We start from the raw sequence: 22,821 nt of genomic DNA on the forward strand, positions 1-22,821 counted from the left end.
GGCTAGAACTTTTTTAAAATTGAAACAAAACTCCCCTTTTGTCTCTCTGTTCTCTGGGGGAGAGGCGGAGAGAGCAGTTATGCTGTGAGAAGCTTGGGCAAGGTATGAAAAAAACATCAGTATCATACCTAGAAACTACTCATTTAAAACCCTAGATATGTAAGTAGATCAGGAAATGTCTAGGAAGACACAATTAGGTTTACTCCTTTTATTTCTTTATGGCTTATGGATTCCTCTGTGCTAACCCCAGGTGTTTTTGTTTTGCTTGTAACCTTTAAAATGGACCTCAAAAAAGTTATTCTTGGTGCTTAATCCTTGTAGTTGCTTTTTAAAAAAAATCTAGCAATAGCTTAAGTTCGCAGATATATTTTCTTCTTTTTATTTATTAATTAAATTTACCTTTTTTAAAAACAGAATTGGATTTGTGTGTCTTAAGAGGTTTGTGCACATGTTGTTTAATTAGCTGGTGGCAAAAGCTTATTTCCTTTTTCTTTCTCAGCTCTTCCGGGGGGAGGAGGGGGGGAGGGTGAAAGGACTTGAGGGTACCCCACAGGAAGGTATTCCCAAGTGCGCCTTCCTGGGCTCTCAAAGAGGTTCTGCACTTGGGTGGTGGCAGCATCTACCAATCCAAGGTCAGCGAAAAGCTGTAACCTTGCGAGTTTAATACAAGCCTGGAGTGGCCGATGTTAATTTTTAGCATTCTTGCGGGGCCCCACCTTCTGCACTTGAAGTGTCAGAGTGGGGAATTAGCCGTGACAACATCTCATGGAACAACCATTACGGAAAGGTTACTAACCATTTTTTCTTCGTCGAGTACTTGCACATGTCCATTCCAATGTAGGTGACTCCCAAGCAGTTGTATAGGTGGTGGGCTCAGAATTCACTGACATGCTGACTGCAACACAGCTTGGCCAAATCCAGCATTGTCTCTGGCTGCTGAGTGATGGCATAGTGAAAAGAAAATATGTGCACCAACAACCAAGTTGCTGCTCTACAAATGTCCTGAATAGGAACCTGTGCTAGAATTATCACTGAAGAAACTTGTGCCCTTATGGAACCAACAGTTAGGATAGGCAGGGGTGGAACTCCCGCCAGTTCATAACACATGTGGATACATGACATGATCCACGATGAAATTCTCTGAGCCGAGATCGGGAGACCTTTCATCCTGTCTTCAACTACTATAAACAGCTGGGTGTATTTTGGTCTGGTCCTTTCTATGTAGAAAGCTAGTGCATATCTAACATTTGAGTGAAGTCTCTGCTTCTCCCTGTTTGCATGAGGCTTCACGGTAGGAAGATAGCTTAATTGATATGAAACTAGAAGACCATCTTTGGAAGGAAAGCCAGGTTAGGATGCAACTGAACCTTATTTTTAAAGAACACGGTGTCTGGCGACTCCGAAGTGAGGACACGGAGCTCCAAGACCCTTCTTGCCGAAGTAATGGCATCTAAGAAGGTCACCTTTTTAGAAGTATGGCAAAGTAAGAAGGGATAACAGGGAGCATGTTACCAGCGGCTCGAACGGGGAAGAGGGGAAGGGAAAGAGGGCTGTAAGCCTTGATAAGACCAGGTTGAGATCCCAGGGAGACAGGTTCTCGCTCCTGGGGTACAACTTCTCTAGGCCCTTAAGGAAATGGATAGATTTATCATTTGAAAAAATGGATCAGCCGTCCACCCAAGGATGAAAAGCCGAGATGGAAGCGAGGTGAACTTTAACTGATGAAACAGATAGGCCCTGCTGTTTCAAGTACAGCAAGTACTCTAGAATGAATGGCAGCGACGATCGCGTAGGCAAGACACACCGCTGGGATGACCAGATGGAGAACTGCTTCCATTTTGCAAGATATGTGGCCCTGATGGAGGGCTTTCTTCTTCCTAACAGAATCTCACAGACCTGCTTTGAGCAGGTTAGTTTTCTGGGGTTCACCCACTGAGCTTCCAGGCACACAGGTGGAAGGAGCTGAGATTCGGGTGAGCTTCTAGGCTTTCCAGTATCATGCATCACTGGTTAAGTAGTCCTGTTTGTTTTAGCAACACTGGACCTAATTTTCAAGGCCCCAAATTCTTTTTAAAAAGTTGATATAAGGTTTTTAATATTTATTCTCATTCCTTTGTTATTCAGAGCCAACTTAGCTCTGCAGACTGAGAAAAAGGGAAAAAAACCTTACCGCATTATATCCGAATTCGTGTTATATCGGGTTGCGTTATATCGGGGTAGAGATGTAATAAGTATTTTACTTTGTTGTTCCTATATATACACTTATTTAAAGTATTAGTTTTTAATCATAACTTCTCTTACTCCTATTAAAAGCCTGCATAATTTTCTCTTTTTAATTTCTGTAAATATGCACGTAGCTAATTATCAATACTGATCTCTGTAAATACATTTTATGCACATTATCATCCTACCTTTCAGGGAGAACTTTATTTAAAATAACAGCAATAGCATACCAAAGAAGTGGGGAGGAAATCACATATACTACCTTTGGAGCACACTACTCAATATTAAGAAAGGAATCCAGAGAGATGACACCTTAGCCCTGGTAAACTTAAATACTTATGGGTTAACTCAGTGGCAGAGAGAACCTACTTTACTTTACACTCTATTAAAAAGATCCACCAAATCGCATTGTGTGGCTGGCTGATGAGACAGGAATCAGAGGTCACCACAGTTGCAACTTGTAAGAATTCGTTATTAGATTTGCATGACAAGATTTTTTAAAAAAATAAACTTAACAGCAGGCAGACAGAATTATATCCAATACAAGGCATAATATATACTCATAACAATATCCAGATCTGAAAGAGAAAAATATGAAACTACCCAAATAAGACTAGAAAAGGAAGCCCTGTTTAGAGTACTACACAGTTTTACATCACTTTTATTTGTAAGTATCAGTTATGCCAAGAGAAAAATGGTCTTTTTGAAAACTGATGAAGAAAAAATATGAAGACCTTGGATATATAAATCCAAAGGTTAAAACTGAGGGGGAAAGGAATTCATGTTTTTATATAGGAACTATCTACTGTCTATTATATTTTTTTGGACAAATATATAATATAATGCATATTTTACATTATATTTATTTAATCAAAACCACACAATATGTTAATGACACAGATAACTTGTTAGAGGATGAAACATTTTATTTGTAATTCTATTTATACTGTGAGCTTATTAAATATTTCTTAATTTCCATTAAAATTTTCAAGACACATACTATCCCACAGAATACAAAAATTAAAAGCCTGACCATCCAACCCACATCTCAGGAAAAGCCTACGTAAATATAGAGGCCTTCGGACAAACATCAGAGCTTTCTCTCTTGTGCTAAGGGGAGGGGAAGGAATCCCAAAACCTTCCAATGAAAATGTCCTGCCTACATAAAGGGATTGCATTTTGTACTACTGAATTTCATCCCATTTCTTGTACTCCAGTCTACAAGGTTATCCAGATCTTTCCTGTGTAGTGTTCCAATCCTCCTCTGTATTGGTGATGCCTCCCAAGTTCGTAGAATCAACAAATTTAATCAGCACACCTCTAAAACAGGACTAGTAGAAGACAATATGTGGCTGGGAAGAATTTACTGGTGGGGATTGTTAGAGGAGCCTTGTCAAGGATACTCCAAGAGGGACCTCTTATTTGCTATTTCCTTCATTATTTGTTCCATTTGACCTTAAAATAAGTGTCTCTCTCTCTCTCTCACACACACACACACACACACACACACACCCCTCTCTAAGTGGAGTGGGGAAATACAGGAATTACTGAGTGAAGTTCTATGGCTGCGTGATGCAGGATGTCAGACTAGAGTATCACAGTGGTTCTTTTCAGGCATTAAAATCTACTAAACCTGTATGATTTTAGAAGAGAATTCCACTGTCTAGGGAAAGAACCACAAGGCCCTTTTGGTTACCTTATTAGAGGTCATGTTCTCAGTTGTCAGAGGAGATGCACTATTTTAAAAGGCTTTTCCCAGATGGCAAAGGGTTTAAGAGTTTGATACCTTTGGAGAGATGCGGAAGTCCTGTTGTTCACTTTGCTAAAGACATTGCAGTATATAAGGAGTGGAAATGTCTATCTGACAAAGAGTTGTCAAAATTACTTTGTGTCCTCCAGAGCACCACCCCTTATCATTTTTGTCCAGGGACATCTACAAGATGCCATAAATGGGAAAAACGTCACCCTGTTTATTCTTTTTCTGCATAATGCCAACAACATAAGGTGGATGCTTTGCTGGGATTAGCATAAGGCACTTAGATAAATATTCCAAATGCCTTAATTTTATTTTCCCATGGTACACAGTATGTCCCCAAAGTACTGTAGCATAGATAAGACTTTACATTGTTGTAAGGCCAAACTAGAGAACATATAAAACGAAAATTGGAAGCAGCAATCAGTTTTTCCCCTCAGTTGTTTTTGTATCATATACTCTAATTTCTTCTACATTGGGGAACATGTTTCCAAATGGTAGTCGCCAACACACTTGACACATGGTGTTAAGGGCAGTGAACTTGAAAAGAAAAGCAGACTTTAACAAATTGAAAGAACAGATAGGTAAGGTTCCATTGGAAGAAAACCTAAGGGGGAAAAATAAAGGAGTTCAAGAGAGCTGGCATTTCTCAAAGAGCCAATTTTGAAGGCACAACAGCAAACTATCCTGACACAGAAGAAAGATAGGAAGAATAGCGAGAGGCCAATATGGCTCCATCAGGAGTACTTTAATTATCTGAAAATCAAAAAGAGAAAAACATGTACAAATTGCTAAGGATGAGTACAAAAGAACAGAGCAAGGATACTGGGACAAAATCAGAAAGGCTAAGGCACAAAATGAGTTACATCTGGCAAGGGAAGAAAAAGCAATAAGAAGAGGTTCTATAAATACAGCAACTCCTCACTAAGGCCTTGGCTACACTTACCCGCTAGTTCGACAGCTGGAAATCGAACTTCTGGGTTCGACTTATCGCGTCTAGTCTGGACGCGATAAGTCGAACCCGGAAGTGCTCGCCGTCGACTGCGGTACTCCAGCTCGCCGAGAGGAGTACCGCGGAGTCGACGGGGGAGCCTGCCTGCCGCGTGTGGACCAAGGTAAGTTCGAACTAATTCGAACTAAGGTACTTCGAACTTCAGCTACGTTATTCACGTAGCTGAAGTTGCGTACCTTAGTTCGAATTAGGGGTGTAGTGTAGACCTGGCCTTAAAGTCGCCCCGCTTAACGTTGTTATGTTGCTGATCAGTTAGGGAACATGCTCATTTAAAGTTGTGCAATGCTCCACTCTTAGGTTGTTTGGCTACCTGCTTTCGCCACAGCTGGCAGCCTCCCTACGCCCCCCCATCCCCAGTGCCTCTTGCCTGCTGGCAGACCCCGCTAATCAGCGCCTTCCCCCTCCCCCTGCCTCCTGCCCGCGGCAATCAGCTGGCTTGCAGCGTTTTGGAGGGAGGAGGGAGGAGCGAGAGCTCGGCGTGCCTCTCCCCTCCCTCCTGAATATAGCAATCAGCTGGCTTGCAGCGTTTAGAAGGGAGGGGAGGGAGGACGCAGCGTGCGAAGTAAAGGGGGAGGAGGTTGGGGGGGGAGAAGAGGCGGGTCAATGGTGGGGGTTTGGGGGAAAGGGTGGAGTGGGAAGGCTGAGGGTTGAGCCCCCCGCCCCTGGTGCTTGCAGAGTAGGGGAAGCTGCCCTGGAACCTAACCTCCCCATTTAATTAATTCTTATGGAGAAATTGGATTCTCTTAACATCATTTCACGTAAAGTCGCATTTTACAGGAACATAACTACAATGTTAAGTGAGGTTCTACTGTACCTATGTTTAAAAGGGGGAACAAAGAGGACTCAGGGAATTATAGACCAATCAACCTAACTTCAATACCTGGAAAGATACTGGAACAAATTATTAAGCAATCAATCTGTAAGCACCAAGAGGACAATGAAGTTATTAAGGAATAGCTAGCATACACTTGTCAAGAACAAATCATGTCAATTCAACCTAATTTCCTTTTTTGATAGGGTTACTGGCTAACTGGCTTAGTGGCAGTAGAAGTGTTATATTTTTATTTTATTTCATATGACACGCAGCATACTAAGGAAATATCTTTATGAAAATATTATAAGGTGGGTACACAACTGGTTGAAAAATCATCTTCAAAGTACTTATCAGTGATTCACTGTCTAACTGGGAGGACATACAATATCTAGTGGGACCCCACAAGGGTCTGTTCTGGGTCCAGTACTATTCAGTATTTTCATTACCAATTTGGATATGGAGTGGAGAATAGGCATATAAAATTTGTGGAGGACACCAAGCTGGGAGGAGTTACAAGCAGTGTTCCCTCTAATTTTTCCCACGCATGTGCAGAATGAATTTTGTTATGTGCACCAATATGGAGGTGATGTGTGACACAGCACCTACATATTGGTGCACATAACAAAATTAATGTGGTGTGGGTGGGACCAAGGGGTTCGGAGTGTAGGAGGGGGCTCACGGCTGGGTGATGACTCTGGCTGGCGGTGTGGGCTCTGGGGTGGGGACAGGGATGAGGAGCTCAGGGCTGGGGCAGAGGGCTCGGGTGCAGGGCAGATAAGGACTCTGGCTGGGGATGCAGGCTCTGGGGATGAGAGGTTTGGGGTGCAGGCTGCCCTGGGGCTACAGCGGGGAGACAGGACTCCCCCCCCCCCCCAGCTCTCTCCCCCCACAGCAGCACCTGGGCTGGAGGGAAGAGGCGCCTCTCCCCGCCGTGGCAGCTCCAGGGCAGGCTGGGTTGCCTCTCCCCCGGCCGTGGCAGGTCTGTCCACAGTCCGGAACGCCAGTGATGGTCCGTGGCTTTGGGCCATTATAAACCCAGTACTGTCCGAGAGGGGTGGGGGGCGTGTGTGTGTGTGTGTGTGTGTGTGTGTGTGTGTGTGTGTGTGTGTGTGTGTGAGGTCCCTCTCCCCACCGCAGCAGGTCCAGCAGCTTAGAGGGAACTTAGGTTACAAGTCAGAAGTAATTTTGAGGACAGGATTAGAATTCAAAATGACCTTGTAATGTAAGAGGAAGGAAAAATTCAAATGCACAACTACAAAATAGGGATTAACTGGCTAGGCAGTAGTACTGCAGAAAAGGACGTGGAAGTTATTAGTGGATCATACATAGAATAACAGCGAACAATGTGATGCAGTTTCAAAAAAGGCTATCATTCTGAGGTGTATTAACAGGGATGATCAGGTTGCAGATTTGAAAATGTTCAATATAGGAACGTTAGACAGAAAAGCTGCAGAGGTTGCTTGGAACTTAGTTTAATGGCCCAGCACTCTATCCAGAGATTCATGTTAGCCAACTGGTAACACAGGCCAATACAGCTGGATATCCATTAACTAAATCCTTTACATGAAAGCAGGACTGCCCTTCATTTTGTCTGTAAATACAATAAACAATGGAGATGAGAACCTGAAAGTCTAGTTCATTCCAGATAAAATGCTAAAGCTCTTCTAACACCCAGAGCATACAATCTCTCCTCCCCTTATTACCACGAGGCTTTGGGATGAAAGTTGGTAAGAAAATTGCTTTGTTAACATGAAAAGTGGAGACCCCCTTCGTACGAAAACTTGCATAAGGACGAAGGTAGACTTTGTCCACGTAGAAACCATATAAGGAGGATCTGATATGAGAGTCCTCAACTTCCCGACTTTCCTGGCTGTTGTAACGGCTACTAAAAATGCCATCTTCATTGATAGGTGCAACAGCATATTGCTAGAGGTTCAATGAGGAGGACCCATCAGCATTGTTAAGACTAGATTCAGGCTCCAGGCTGGAATAGAGTTCTGTACCTGTAGAAAAAGTTCTGTCCAAACCCTTTAAAAATCTTACAGCCATTGGGCCAGAAAAAGAACTCTAATTTCCCATCATCTGGGAGCTTGTCTTTGAACTCTGAAACTGTATCCCACAGGGTGAAATCATATGCCCCAGCAAAACTTGCTGGTTTGCAATACAAAGCTGTAACCTGCCTGTGGAACAAAGCTTCCTCCTAAATAAGTCCAGCTTCTCAATCTCTTTATTCTTTGGGGTTGATGCATGGTAACCCTCACCCCTCTCTCTGTGGCTGCTGACACAGGGAACCCAAAGTGGGATGATTATAGTAATGCTCAAACCCCTGAGAGGGACCATAGTATCTCATCTCCACTCTTTTTGCAGTCATTGGCAAGGCAACGGGGTCTGCCAAAGAATCTTGGTAGGCTACAAAATAGCATCATTAGTAAGCAGAGGAATTCTAGCCTGGGCCATAGATGCCAAGATGACCACCAGCTTGTGGATGTCCAGGGCCATAACTTGTGATGCATCTTATCGTCAGAAAGCAGAAAATAGGTTCTGCCACAATTGCCTCATCAGAGGATGAGGAAGAGGATATCAATGGTACCACGGTCTGGCCCAGTTCCCTCTCCTCTCAGATACTTGTGAGAGGGGTCCTGAATCTTCAGTGATGGGCTCAGTACCAATGCTAGGGTGTTTGCAGTGTCAATGCTCCTGACAACCAGTAGATTAAGCCAGTTGACGTTGATGTGGGGATGCTCTCGATTAAGAGGGGAACTCCATATGTTTCAAATGGGCCACTGGTACAGCCCTGGTCCACAACTGTGCAAGGCCTAAGAGTTCTTTCAGTAAGCTCCTTGTTGATACGGAAGCTAAAACCAGGCAGGCAGATGGTATATTCCTGGTGATCAGCTTGGCTGGGGGACACAGGATTTCACTTCAGAGTTTGATGAAGAATCCTCTTCTTGCGACCATGGTGGGGCCATACTGGTCAGTACCAGGAAGGAAACTCCAGACTCTGAAGAAAGGGGAGCCAGGGAGATCATCTGTGGCTTTGCCCTAGACGGTACCTTCTTAAATGATATCATGATAGCCCAATCAGCTGGACCTGCCTGGTGCGGAGGTGAAGCCGCTAAAGTTAATATCTTGGGCACCAGTGCCAAGCAAGACTCCTGAGCTGCCAGTGATGGTGGTACCCAGAGGTTCAACACTTCTTTTCCAGCCTCGTATGTCTCAGACGTAGACAGTACCAGGAAAGCACTCTGTAGTGCCGGGATGTGAGGTGATCCCGAAGATGGTACTTCAGGAGGCCCATTGAGACTAGCTGTGGTGGGGTCTGGAGTCACTGAACTCCTCTGCTTAGAGATGTGCTCTGAGGAGTGCCTCCTCTTTGAGCTTCCACCTGAGTCTGCTCAACCTCTTTGCTTCCGCTGATGGTCCTGGGACTGAGTCTGATTTACAGTGCCTCTTCTTTAGTACCAGTGATGCTGATCTACCTCTCAGTACTGGTAATGCTGGAGATGCTCGGTACCTGGACCAAGGTAGATGGTTCAGATAGAGGACACAGAACTGATTCCAATCAGGTATTTCAATCAGGCTGTCCTGGATTTTTTTTTGGAACTGGGCTTAAAGCCCTTACAAATACTACATTTAATACTCATTGAAGCATCCTCCAAGCACTTAAGGCAGCTGGGATGAGGGTCACTGTTAGGCATTGCCTTCCACAAGAGTGGAAGGGCTTGAAACCCAGAGAACATGGCATATCTCCGGTACCAGGGCCAGTACCAAGGCTGGATGCCAGATGCACACACTAGACTAACTAAATACTAAACTACACTAACTATACAGACTACAATGGGCACTATTTACACACTTGACTAAAGGTTTACGGAAGCAAGGAAAGGGAGCTCCAATAACAGTCACAGGCGATAGGAAGGGGCTGAGTACAGTTGGGGGCAACTGCACACTTTATACCTATGTGCTGTGTGTGAGGCAACAGAGGGCACTTGTCAGAGTTTGTCTCCTTAGCGGTACCATTCAGCGTGGCACAACTGTGCACTGGTACACACACATCCCAACACTGGAATGCATATGTACAATCACTCAAAGAAGAACTGGGCATGAAGAAAAGAAGGCTGAGTGGGTCTTCTGTTAAGGGGGGTTACGAAAAGGACGGTGATTAGCTGTTCTACACATCCAGTGCAGGTAGGACAAGAAGTAATCAGCTCAACCTGCAGCAAGGAAGATTTAGGTTACATATTAGGAAAAATTTTCTAACTATAAGGATTGTTAAGTACTGGAATAGGTTACCAAGGAAGATTGTGGGATCCCCAACTTTGGAGGTTTTTATGAACAGGTATACTTGGTCCTTCCTCAGCATAGGAGGATGAACTAGGTGACCTCTCAAAGCCCCAGCCAGCCCTGCATTTCTATGATTCTATCTCATCTACACTGCAATAAAGAGTTACGCTGAAATCTACAACGTAGTAATCCCCAACCCACATCCAAACAGTAGAAATTACTGAAGAGTTAGAACTTTATTCAAAAGTAAGATTATTTGAGGAACAGTGTCTTAATGAAACAATTAAAAAGCATTTAGACTAGTTAAATGTGACTGTTTAACAAGACAAAATAAAACACATGTTCTAGAATTGCTGAACACACAACCTCATGGGAGGTAAGGGTGTTCAGTCTTTAACAAGCAATTAGAAGGCTTTTGGCATAACTCCACCTATCCAATTTTATTGCAGCAAACTCAAATCACCCCAAAAGCTTGTCAATTGTATGGGTTTACCAAATTCTCTCTGTCCTTCAAATCTACATTGTTCTGCTGCATTAAAACACAGCCTGTCTATTAATATTAGTGCATTCTAAATGCCTTGGTCATCTGTTGTTTTTAACTGATTTACCATCAATAGTCCCCTCTTCCCCTTATTGCAGGCTCCACCACAACATATTGTAAACAAACCAGATGCAGTTGTGTTCCCCCTTTCACAAATAAAATCGTAGTCCAGTCAACTATTTCAAGGTAAAAATCGTAACAGCACAAACAACTGCTTAGTCCATTTTAGGAAGACATTTTAAGACAAGCCAAAACACAGTTTTAAATTAAGCTCTAAACTAAAAAAAACACACAAGGGGAGGCAGAAGAAAACAAATGTTTTGGCCTGCACAGCATACATAATGGAGGTAGAGTAACGGCAAATTTCCTGGCTCTTGTTTCAAACACTCATTTTAGTCTCGTTTGACATATGTACATTTCTTACATTTTTAAATATAATTTATTGGTCATTATAGATACATGTGAAAAAAATTAAGACGTCATCAGAACATGCTATGCTGTTCAATAGATATGTTATTAAAATGTTAAGTATTATCATTAGTCTCTATGGAAATGCTGTAGATGTGCATCATACTTGTGCATGATTTTTAAGATGCAATATATGGATTTTTCTTTTATAACTTTTAAAAATGCAAAGCAATTGTGGTATAAACATCTGCAAAATCTGGCATTTTAAGAAAAATATCTTAAAAAATCCAAACATCTGTTTTAAAATAAATAAATAAAGGAACAAAAGCCATGCATACCAACAAGATAAAAATAAAAACAAATTATTCCCTGTTTGGAAATATTTTAGCAAAGTTCCAGCCATAAGCAATTTATGCTTAAAACAGCATTAAACCTCTAAAAATAGGTGTTTCTATTATAAATACCAATCTCAGCCAATAACTAGAACTGTGACACTACAATAATTCACCTAAATAGAGCGGAGAACTAACTTATTACAGTAGATCTGACATAATACTGCTGTAATAAGTTTACATGAAAACATGTACACACTAAGACATGACCTACTCTAGATAAAGGAAGTGCAAAGGAAAATGTCCAGCATGCAGTATGCACTCCCTCTACTGGGCACTGAGATTATTCTGAAGAGTCTTAACAAAAAGAGAGAAAATAATGCAACATGTCCTGTCATGCAAGTGCTTTCCTCTTACCCCCTCCCTCATTTCAATCATAATTTAGATTCTCACACAGAGTGCTTTAAAACTCTCATATATACTTTCAAAATCTGACACTCTTAAGGGATGTAAACATCTAACTCAGTCCCAGAATAATCGCTGATTATATGAATTTAACTATGGTGTAAGCACACAAGGACTTTCACTAACAGAAGAGTACCAATGGTAATCCTTGTGAAGCTGCCCATCCTTCAACCCCCAATTTAAACAATAGAAGTTCTTACAGAATGAGAAATATGACGATGGCTATTTAATGTCTGCAAGAGGGGCTTGAATCTGGACAGCCAGGATATACGGCTAATGCAATAATATTTATAAAGGCAACACCAAGGGGGGCAGACAGCTGGCTCTGGACAGTCAAAGGATACAGGCAACATTTGTAGTTCTTTTCCTTCTCCTCCCATGGCTGTAGCTGAAGGTAGGGACAGAAGGTAAATCTGTGCAAATAACTATAACCATAGGGACCAGCATTTAAAGAACTTTCCCAACCCTCTCTTACAGGTTTCCAGCTACAGACCTTAAAAAAAAACCATCACCACATTTTCTCAAACATGTACCCTGAGCAGTATGAAACTGCATGACGACTGGAGGTAGGAGGGAGGCTAGGGAGCAGAAAGCAAATAGGAAAACAGATGAAAAACAGAAAGATCAGAGATAGCATATGTATATATAAGTAGGGCCCTACCAAATTCACGGTCAATTTTGGTCAATTTCATGGTCATAGGATTTTAAAAATCGTAATGTTAATGATTTCAGATATTTAAATCTGAAATTTCACAGAGTTGTAATTATAGGGATCCTGACCCAAAAAGTGTGTGGGGGGGTAAGGTACTGCTACCCTTACTTCTGTGCTGCTACTGGCAGCGGCACGGCTTCAGAGCTGGGCAACTGGAGAGCAGTGGCTGCTGACCGGAAGCCCAGCTCTAAAGGCAGAGCCACCGCCGGCAGCAGCGCAGAAGTAAGGATGGCATGATATGGTATTGCCACCTTTACTTCTGCGCTGCTGCCTGCAGAGCTGGGCCCTCAGTCAGCAATTGCTACTTTCCAGCTGCCCAGCTCTGAAAGCAGCAGCGCAGAGGCAAGGGTGGCATGGTATGGTATTGCCACCCTTACTTCTGTGCTGCTGCTGGCGTGGCGCTGCCTTCAGAGCTGGGCGCCTGGCCACCAGCCACCGCTCTCTGGCCACCCAGCTCTGAAGGCAGCGCAAAATAAACTTGCAACCCCCCCCCCACAACTTCCTTTTGGGACAGGACCCCCAATTTCAAAAATGCTGGTCTCCCCCATGAAATCTGTACAGTATAGGATAAAAGCACACAAAAGACCAGATTTCATGGGGGAAGCTCAATTTCACAGTCCATGACACATTTTTCATGGCCGTGAATATGGTAAGGTCCTATATATCATAGAATATCAGAATTGGAAGGGACCTCAAGAGGTCATCTAGTCCAACCCCCTGCTCAAAGCAGGACCAATTCCCAACTAAATCATCCCAGCCAGGGCTTTGTCAAGCCGGGCCTTAAAAACCTCCAACGAAGGAGACTCCACCACCTCCCTAGGTAACGCATTCCAGTGTTTCACCACCCTCCTAGTGAAATAGTTTTTCCTAATATCCAACCTGGACCTCCCCCACTGCAACTTGAAACCATTGCTCCTTGTTCTGTCATCTGCCACCACTGAGAACAGCCGAGCTCCATCCTCTTTGGAACCCCCCTTCAGGTAGTTGAAGGCTGCTATCAAATCCCGCCTCATTCTTCTCTTCTGGAGACTAAACAATCCCAGTTCCCTCAGCCTCTACTCATAAGTCATGTGCTCCAGCCCCCTAATCATTTTTGTTGCCCTCCGTTGGACTCTCTCCAATTTTTCCACATCCTTCTTGTAGTGTGGGGCCCAAAACTGGACGCAGTATTCCAGAAAGAATATGAGAAAGAACTGAAAAAACAAAAGGGTGGCAACTGTGGACTGGTTCAAGGGGATAGCAGGGAGAAAGCAGAAATGCCCATTGATTGCAAGGAAGATACAATAGTGCCACCCCGCACTTTCAAAAATGACAAGGCAGGGCCCAACAAATCATGAAATTAGCTTTAAAAAATGTGAGATTTAAAAATAACAAACACTGGATTCTTTTTATTTGCCTTCTGGGTTCTGAGCCTTTAGGAAGTATTTTGGACTTGCAACCAGGAGGACTAAAAACTTGCCTAAAAAAATGAAAGCTGATTACTTAAATAATCACTTGCGTCTGGGAGCTGGGGCTTTAAGAAAAAACACCAAGTATCATCAGATTCAAGATAAAAATCAGAAGAGTTTGCAACACTGGAGATACCACACAAAATATATAAAGGCTGATAACTACTACTCTAGATGCTATGTTCACCAAGAGTAGAAAAAAATATTTAAAAAGATAATTCTTCAAAGAATCAGGAAGGCTAGTACCAACTCCCTTATTCAAACAGTTAAGGATCAATTCCATTAACATCTTGACCATAGACCTAGCAAAGTACACCTATATCCCTAGCAAAGGGATACTCGTAAATTCCTTCCAAGTGCAAACTACAAAGAAGTAGGAGTGACTGCTCTCATCTTTTATGCAAAGGCATGGATAGCTAAGACTACAAACCCATTTTGATCTGAGGAGCCAGGCTGCAATGCTTGATACAGCCTCCATTCTTGCTGGTCTATTAAAGAATAGAGTAACTGCATAAAAGAGTGCTAATCCTCTGATGTTGCCACTGCAGCAGTCATGGATGCAAATTTTGTAAGTCCCTAACCTTCTGTTTTACATTTTGCCACTTTGGTGTTTCCACTAAAATAAAATATGCTCTCCCTGAAAGATACAGACATGACTTTAATAGGGAGTCTTGACAACACTTAAGGAGATGAGCAGATATGCAAACAATTCTCCTGTACCTAGTGTGATAATCTTCATCTAGCACAATTTACTTTGCAGATTGCAATTGCTCCCTGGTACATAACAATGACTTGATATCAATTGTCATAACATACAGCTTATGTCAGATCTACAGCAGACGGAAACTTACAAGTGATCTTTTCCACAGTAACCATGCTATTTGGTTCATTTCTTCTCTTCAGTTCTTGCATGGTCTCTCTTTATTTCTGCACAGGGTGCATATCTACACCCCCTGCTATGTATGCCATTCTGCAGACTCAGTGTGCTAGCAGTTATATATAAAATCTGCTAATGTCCTGATCTTTGCAGTGATGCTCAGCGATCAGAATATCAGTACATTTCTCTTATCTCCAGGCATACAGAGGACACCACCAAAAGACAGCAAGACTTTGTTATAGTAAGAACTAAGGCTCCAACTTTACAAAGATTTACACATGGGCTGATGTTCATGACCTTGAATAGTGCCAATGGAAGTACTCACACTGTATGAAGTTAAGTACGGGCGTAAGTCCTAGCAAGATCAGGGCACAACATTCTTTTTTGATAGGCCTTGCTGCTTGCTGGACCATTGGACTTGGATTTTTACTTTTTTTTTTTTTAAATTGTTGTCAATTTCCGTCTAAAAGTAAGTTTCAACTAAACAATCCACCACATGTAGAGAAACCAAAGGCTTTTTATGAAAATGCTTCTGCAGCTCATTATGTTCCTCATTCACAGCTTAAATTTAAGTAGCTAAGCACTAGTTAAGAAAAAGTTTGGGCATTTCGCCATGAAAGAAAAATGAATAGTAATTCTTCCATATTTTCCAACATCTCTTAACAGGTTCCACACCTCAAATTCTATTAAGTTGTCAAATGCTAGTGTGTTCAAAATAAGCAAATTATTAAATATTTCCCTTTTCCTAGCTGTATGCTCTGCAAGGTTTGACTCTGACACCAAACAATGGTGAACAAGAATGGTAACAGCACTATTTTCCACTACTCATAGAATGAAGGCTTGAATGTCTTTCAAATCTTACAAAAAAGGCAGTAACCAATATTCTGGGCAGAGGGCCAGCATGTGCAGCCTTTCCCATAGAAATGACAACAGGGATGGCAGCAACTATGCTGATTCCTCCATAGCTGGTTATGTGCACATCCCATGGAAGGGAAAGCAGTGGTAAGGGAGTCTTCTGGAATATTACCGTTCATTCAGTGTTGGCTTTTGTAGCTGGAGTAGTATACATAGCCAGGACCCTTTTGTACCAGGGAGATGTGCTGGGACCGAGAAATTCAAAAATCCCAATCTGGTCTTGTCTATACAGCCAAACAGAGTTTAACAACAGTTGATGAACTTAACTGTGGCTGAATCAGACTAACAATTTAGTCTAGCCTGCTGTGACAGATAGAAACTGTATTATAACCCAGTTAAAAGCCATGTTTTACTCCTGGACACTCTGACCTAAAATAATTAGTTTTTTAAAAATATAGTTTGGCCATTTATACCTAACAAGCACTATTTGACCACAAACAAGTTTAAAAATTCTTAGTAAACTCTGTTGTTTTAGATGTATAGATGGGGTCACTGACTTATTCTGTGGCCTTGGACAAATCATCTACTCTCTCTGCCTCAGTTTCCTCACATAGTAAAACAGTAGTTAGTTCTAACTGACTTCTTCTGTGGCATAGTAAAATGAGGATATTAAAACTTACTCATCTCACAAAATTTTCACTGGGAATAACCTTTGTGAAACACTCTGAGCATTAAAGCACCATGTGATAGCTAATTATTATGAGAGGCTTCCAAGTCTGTTACCCAACCTCTGTAGAATGTAAGCACTGTAAATCTGGAACCATGTCTTTTTTTCTGACTTGTGAGGTGTTGGCATAGTTTTGTATGTTTCAAAATAATAAAATGGTAATAACAATATGTATGTCTTCCTTCATTAACACTAAACGCCAACACAGAAGAGAACAAAGGACAGAATACAAATTGTACATGAAGAAACTGGGACTAAAGAGAATTCTAAAATTTTACTACCTCACTGTATAAAAAAAATTAAGACAACCAGTGTTAATGTCCTATCTAATAATGAAGGCCCTGACTCTGCAAACATTTATGCATGTGCTTAATTTGGCTCATGAAGTAGTCATATTGAAGTCAAATGGATTACTCAAATATATTGAGTTAAGCACATGCTTAAATTTTTGCAAGAATTAGGGCCTACAAGGAAATGTTTTGACAGCATTATATTTTTCTGTGTGCAAGTCAAGTGTTTGATAGTCTACTCAAAAAAATGTTTAATTTAAAATACTCACCACTTTTCTTTTCCTCTCTTTATAGTCAATGTTCATTTCCTTATGTTTCTCCATAGCAGTCTCTAATTTATTCTTAAAATCAATGGCACATCTTAGACAACCATCATTTATTCCTGCTCTGGTGAACAACTACAAAGCAAGAGATATACATTCTTATTATTTCTGCTACACACAACCTCAAGAAAAAAATTCTTGGTTTTTGTCCATTTGTAACATGACATGCAATAAAGCAGTTTGCTCCTATAATAAGCAATCACTGGTGATCCCAATTCTCTCCTTTTACCTGCCCTTCTTTCAAAAACTTTTTTTTAACTGGGGGAGTAAGAGTTGATAGCAGCAGCTAGAGTCAACCAAGGAGTAGGCAGATGCACTATAAGTTTTCCTCTGTGAGTGCACCTCACCCAGGGCCAGCGCTTCCATTTAGGCGACCTAGATGGTCGCCTAGGGCACCAGGATTTGGGGGGGCCGAAATTTGGCGGCGGGGGGTCCTTCTGCGCTCCGGGTCTTCAGCAGCAATTCTGTGGCGGGTCCTTCACTTGCTCCGGGACCTGCCACCGAAGTGCCCCGAAGACCGGGAGCGCGGAAGGACCTCCCCTGCCGCAGAATTGACGACGACGACCGGGAGCGCGGAAGGACCCCCGCCATGGGCGCCAAAAACCCTGGCACCACTCCTGACCTCACCATACAAAATTGCTATCCCCTGCAATGGACACTTGAGCATAGACTACCAATTGTGCTGAATGAATAAGTGATTTTCTAATGTCGACTTATCTCATAAAGACATATTCATTTTCACTTTAAACCTACCATATAGGCCATATTTAAACTGACATCTCCAAAAATGAAAAACTCGTGCACTGTGCTAGGTAGCTTAAGCAATGTTGAACGCACTCAAATATAAGCGATGCAACACTGACAGTTTCTAACTCAGATTTATATTTAGCCAATTATTACCACCCTCCCCACCTCACATATTTATAACAATAATTTTTTCTCAGTTTAATTTGCTTTGTTTAGTTTTCTTCAGACTTTATCCTCACACACTTTTATTGCTTGTTGTTGTTTTTGCCATACGTACAGACCAAAGATTCAACACATAAGTGCCCGAGTCTTTAGTACCCAGACGCTGAGTTTGGTGTAGCCACACCATCTTTAGGCTTTTGTAACTTTTTGCAAGATGGTCTCTATGTGGGTCCCCAAATTACGTGGTTTCATAGTAAGTGTTAGCATTTTATGGAAGACAGGCTGAAAGCAAGCAAAAGAGGGGAAAGAGCTTTTTTTATTTTTCTTGGCAGAAGTCATCTCACCTGAATCCAAGACTGCACAGATGGCAAGAATTTATTTCTGATGAGTTTGTGTGCATCTATGATATTGTTTATTATGGCAGTATTGTCTTCATTCTCACGCACCTTCACATCTGTTGAAAAGGGAGGAAAAATACACAAGCATGATGTCTTTAGCATCTTCAATAAGAACCTACAATAAATAAGCGGAGATGGCACAACATGAAACTTTCTAACATAACTGATTTCTTCAGAGATGAATCACAAGATTACTATGTTCAGCATTAATGCTAAAAATACTTAACCCAAAGACCAAAGAGAAAGAAGGGAAAATGCTTTCATTATGCTGCATAACTCTGAAAAAGGGATGCTAAACCAACACAGCTTAGGCATTACCATATGAATCAAGGATATAATTGTAATGCAATAGTGACTAGAGGTTCCAATCAGGGATCTGGACCCTACTGTGCTAGGTACAGTACACACATAATGAAAAGTTGGTCCCTACCCCAAACAACAACTCTAGGAGCCTGATTTTCAAAATGACAGGAATACAGTTACCTGTGCAAAAAATGCAACTGCCCGTTAAGCTTTCACAATTCCTACACATGTATGCAGAAATGGCCAGCTATATCTCTTACCAGCCATTTACATGTGAAATTGTAGTTAACTGTATGCACATGTACAGTTAACTGTAAGGTATCAGACTTTTTAAAAGTCAAGCCAGCTTTTCTACAAATAACTCAACCTCTTGAAATGATATTAAGAATCATATTTTAAAATCCTTGCTACCAGCACTCTATTCACTATTTTATGATAAGTCTTTACAAAGTGTTGAGAGTTTGATTGCCATATTAAAAAATGTTTCCCCACTATAACTCAAGCATATTATTGTAGGGTCATGACTGAGGTCACTAATTTTAAAGAGGTAAGTGATGAAAGCATTGAAACACAGCCTTCCTCTCCCCCTCCAAATAAAGTTATATACATCCTGCAAACAGAAAGCAAGCAATTCAGGACAGGAAACCTGTCTTATTCTAGGTGCTGCAATACATTAACAGTGCCATATACTAAATCTTAACCAAAATGGTTGATTAGTAAAATCTATAAATCACGTCCAACAAAATCTGCATTGAAGGAGGGTTACGAGATGAGTGGCCAGACGTAGCAGGGGATCTGCTAGAGAGGGCTGAAATATAAAATATTAAGTTTTGTAGTTAATGGCTCACAACTTCACATACAGACATTCTCAAGCTGTTTGAGTGGTACAGTACTAGGTACCTGTGGAGATTTCAAGGTTGAGAGTGTATTTATGAGAACCAAGCCCATGGTTCCTAACAAAGGTTTCATAGTCATCATAATCGGTGGCAGCAGTAGCAATTATTTCAGCTTCTGAACGTTCCCCTCTGTCTATTTCCTTTTGCTCAGGCAGCCCCAACTCTTCGTTCAGGTCCCTGTTTCTACCAACTATTAGACATGGGGAAACAGAAGGAAGGTCCTTGCTGCAACAAGGCTGTTCATCATCCATATGTCCAAGCAAAGATGGCTGGTGATCTGCTATCTGTATGGATAAGGAGGAAGTAGGTTTGTCCTCATTAGCAGTCCTCTCCGTGACAGGGTCTAACTCTGTATCATTCACAGTGAAGTCAAATGGATCTGGCATCAAAAGCCGGAAACAATTCTCCATCTCTGTCAGTGTGTCTTGGATTTCCTGGGACATTTCTGTCAGGAGATAATTGTTTTAGAATATTGCTCCAGGCGATACAAAATGTCTACAGCTCAGAAGTGGAACAAACTTGCTTTCTCATTCCCCACTATGAGGAATCAGTACAATGCTTACAATGTAAGTATACCTGCCAAAGGGGCAATTCATTTATCTTTAAATCAGTAACATATTCCTATGCACATGGGTCCTCATGCCTGCCTTTCTCCCCTCCAAACGCCCCCCACATCAAACTGATATTATTCTCTGGTCTCAAGAGGTACAAAATAGAAACAACTCTCTTTCCTATCTCCCGAAAATCTGAAAATCTCAGAGCACTTATCAAAGATGGCCTTTTAATTGTTTTATAAAATATGAAGTAGAGCAGATGGATTGGTAAGGTTATTCTCAGCAATGTCACTGGGTAAGAATCCTACAGTCCTGGAAATTATGCTGTTATAGCTGGTTACTGATGCATCTATGAGTAACAACCCAGACACATTTCAGCTGAAAATGACTTAAGGAAACTTAAGACTCAGTTTTAAATTCCATGTCCACGCATAACTGTTCATAGTGCACAGCCACACAAGTATTCATAATGCACAAGCAAAAAGTATTTGTAAGTGAAGCCAACACTTAAAAACTGTACGCTAAGAGTCTCCACACCACACACACACTCACCCTCATTCTTCAGTTTTGTAGAAATTAGTTAGCTCTAAAACCTTTGCTTAAAGAAACAGCTTTCCAATATGCACAGATATCCATGGAACTTTTGCTGGACCTCTTATACCAGGTACAGGATTCCTACAGTGGTATTTAGCAATGCCTTTTGAAACACAGATACTCTACATGAAACACCTTTTTAATGCCCTGATTCAGAAGATACTTAAATCACATGACTAACTTTAAGCATGTGAATACAGCCATTGATTTCAACAAGACTCTTCATATGCTCAAATTTACACATATATCTAAGTTCTTTACTGAATCAGGGCCCGAGACACTTAATTACCTTCTTTTGTATCACCCCACGTTCTACCTGAACTCCTGGCACTACATCACTTGTTTATTTTACCCTATATTATGTCTACATATGCACTACTTTCCTCGTCTACTTCTACAGCCCATTACCACGTGGATAGCTGCTTTCTTGGAGGCTGTATTTTATATAGCATAATTCCTTAATAAACTTTAAAGTTTTCAGAACATCTCACCTTCCATTTCTTTTTCAGCTCTTTTTGCTTTCTCTTTGTAAATGTTATCTAATCGTTTCTGCTTCTCCTCCTCCCTTCTCCTTTCAGCTAGAGTTCTGACATTTACGTCTTGAAAATCCACCTGAGGAGGAATTGAAGAAAACTGTTATATTCATTGTAAGAAATACAGAAACACTCCCAAGATTCCTATCTTTGATTAAATATCCTCTAACATCATTAATCAGTGGGTCTCTCTACAGTACTTCCTTTTATTGCCCCTTCTCCCAGAAACTATAACGATGGTAACATTTTTTATTAGTGAAAAATGAGATCATAGGAAGCAGAAACCTGAACATTCTCTCTGCTGTCCAAGGCCAAAGAAAGGAATCTATCTTGATGCACCCTTTATACATTTGGGAAGCCCTCACTTACAGTAGGGGGGTGGGAGAGGTGTCACATATGAACTACATAGAGAATATGCAAAACTAATGCTAGGTTGACCCATATAACTCAAGAATTTTAGAGTAAAAGCCAAAACTGCTACTTGCACACACTTTTCCCAAGAACTTTGCGTGCAAGCAAACCAACCAGTCCAGGATCAAGCCATATCCCCTGCAACATGCAGCGAGTTAAATCACTGAATTTTGGCTTTTACACTAAATTTCCTGGCTTTGGTGGATTTTTCTCAAAAATCTTATTTTTTATTTTACTCCTTTATTTCTTATTTTTGAAGTACAGAACACAATTTAAGTCATGCACCTTACAGTAGCTCCAACTACTGTTTTGATTTTATTAATTTTAAATGTTAGGTTTTTTGCTTTATTTTAATTTGCTCATGAAAAGGCCTGAAAATTTAAAATTTTTTCCTTCCAAAAATTATATTCTGATGTACAAATCTATGAGCTAGCACTAAGAAAAAGCTGGCTTTTGGTTGCTTTAGACCTTATAATTTAGTTACATGAGACATCTCATCCTGCAAGTTACTGAGTACTATCAACTAACTTCCATTAACTTCAATGAGAGAGACAAGATAGGTGAGGTAATTTCTTTTATTGGACCAACTTTTATTGGTGAGAGAGACAAGCTTTCATGCCACACAGAGCTCTTCTACAATGCATTAACTTCAATGTTAGTTTATACTGTAAAGTGCTATGCAAGGAATACTTAGGAACTATTATTCTAATGGAATTAGCAATCCCTCCCCAGATGCTAAATTCATAGTCTGAACATCCAGATGAAATTTTCTTTGGTCATAATGGTCGTACATGAAACAAACCATATTTCAAAATAAAATGAAGTTTCTGAGATTTTGTTTTGCTGTGACGTAAAGACCACACAAGGTCCTCAAGATCATGTGCTTTAAATCACCGCCCTTTTTCACATGACTGTAATTATAGTAGGAGAGCAAAATCTGACACACGTAATAAATGCCTGTACCATTTGGAGATCAAACTATAAGTGTGCAGCCAACAAGCATCCCCTTTTGCTTCCTCCAAGAACCTCTCCTCTACAACATGCCCCCGTACTTCAGTAACCAGGGATCAGGAAAATTAGGTCTGTTCCTAGTCCTGGATTTCACACACTATTGTCCAGTCATGTGTGTTTCTCATTCACTCTCTATGCAACCATTGGC

At 41.2% G+C, this 22,821-nt stretch overlaps 1 protein-coding gene across 2 annotated transcripts in view; it reads right to left on the bottom strand.

Moving 5' to 3' along the window:
• UVSSA (UV stimulated scaffold protein A) overlaps nucleotides 1-21,330 on the bottom strand; it is a gene marked incomplete at its 5' end in the record, with an annotated part of 80,427 nt that extends 59,097 nt beyond the window's left edge. For both annotated transcript variants that reach the window (XM_034771618.1, XM_034771617.1), the window contains 4 exon segments: nucleotides 17,011-17,139; nucleotides 18,318-18,427; nucleotides 19,575-20,015; nucleotides 21,210-21,330. In XM_034771618.1, coding sequence (XP_034627509.1) covers nucleotides 17,011-17,139; nucleotides 18,318-18,427; nucleotides 19,575-20,015; nucleotides 21,210-21,330 — 801 coding nt within the window.
• Between the last annotated feature and the right edge of the window lie 1,491 nt (nucleotides 21,331-22,821).

Source organism: Trachemys scripta, chromosome 5, assembly GCF_013100865.1.
Source record: "Trachemys scripta elegans isolate TJP31775 chromosome 5, CAS_Tse_1.0, whole genome shotgun sequence".
Taxonomy (NCBI): domain Eukaryota; kingdom Metazoa; phylum Chordata; order Testudines; family Emydidae; genus Trachemys; species Trachemys scripta.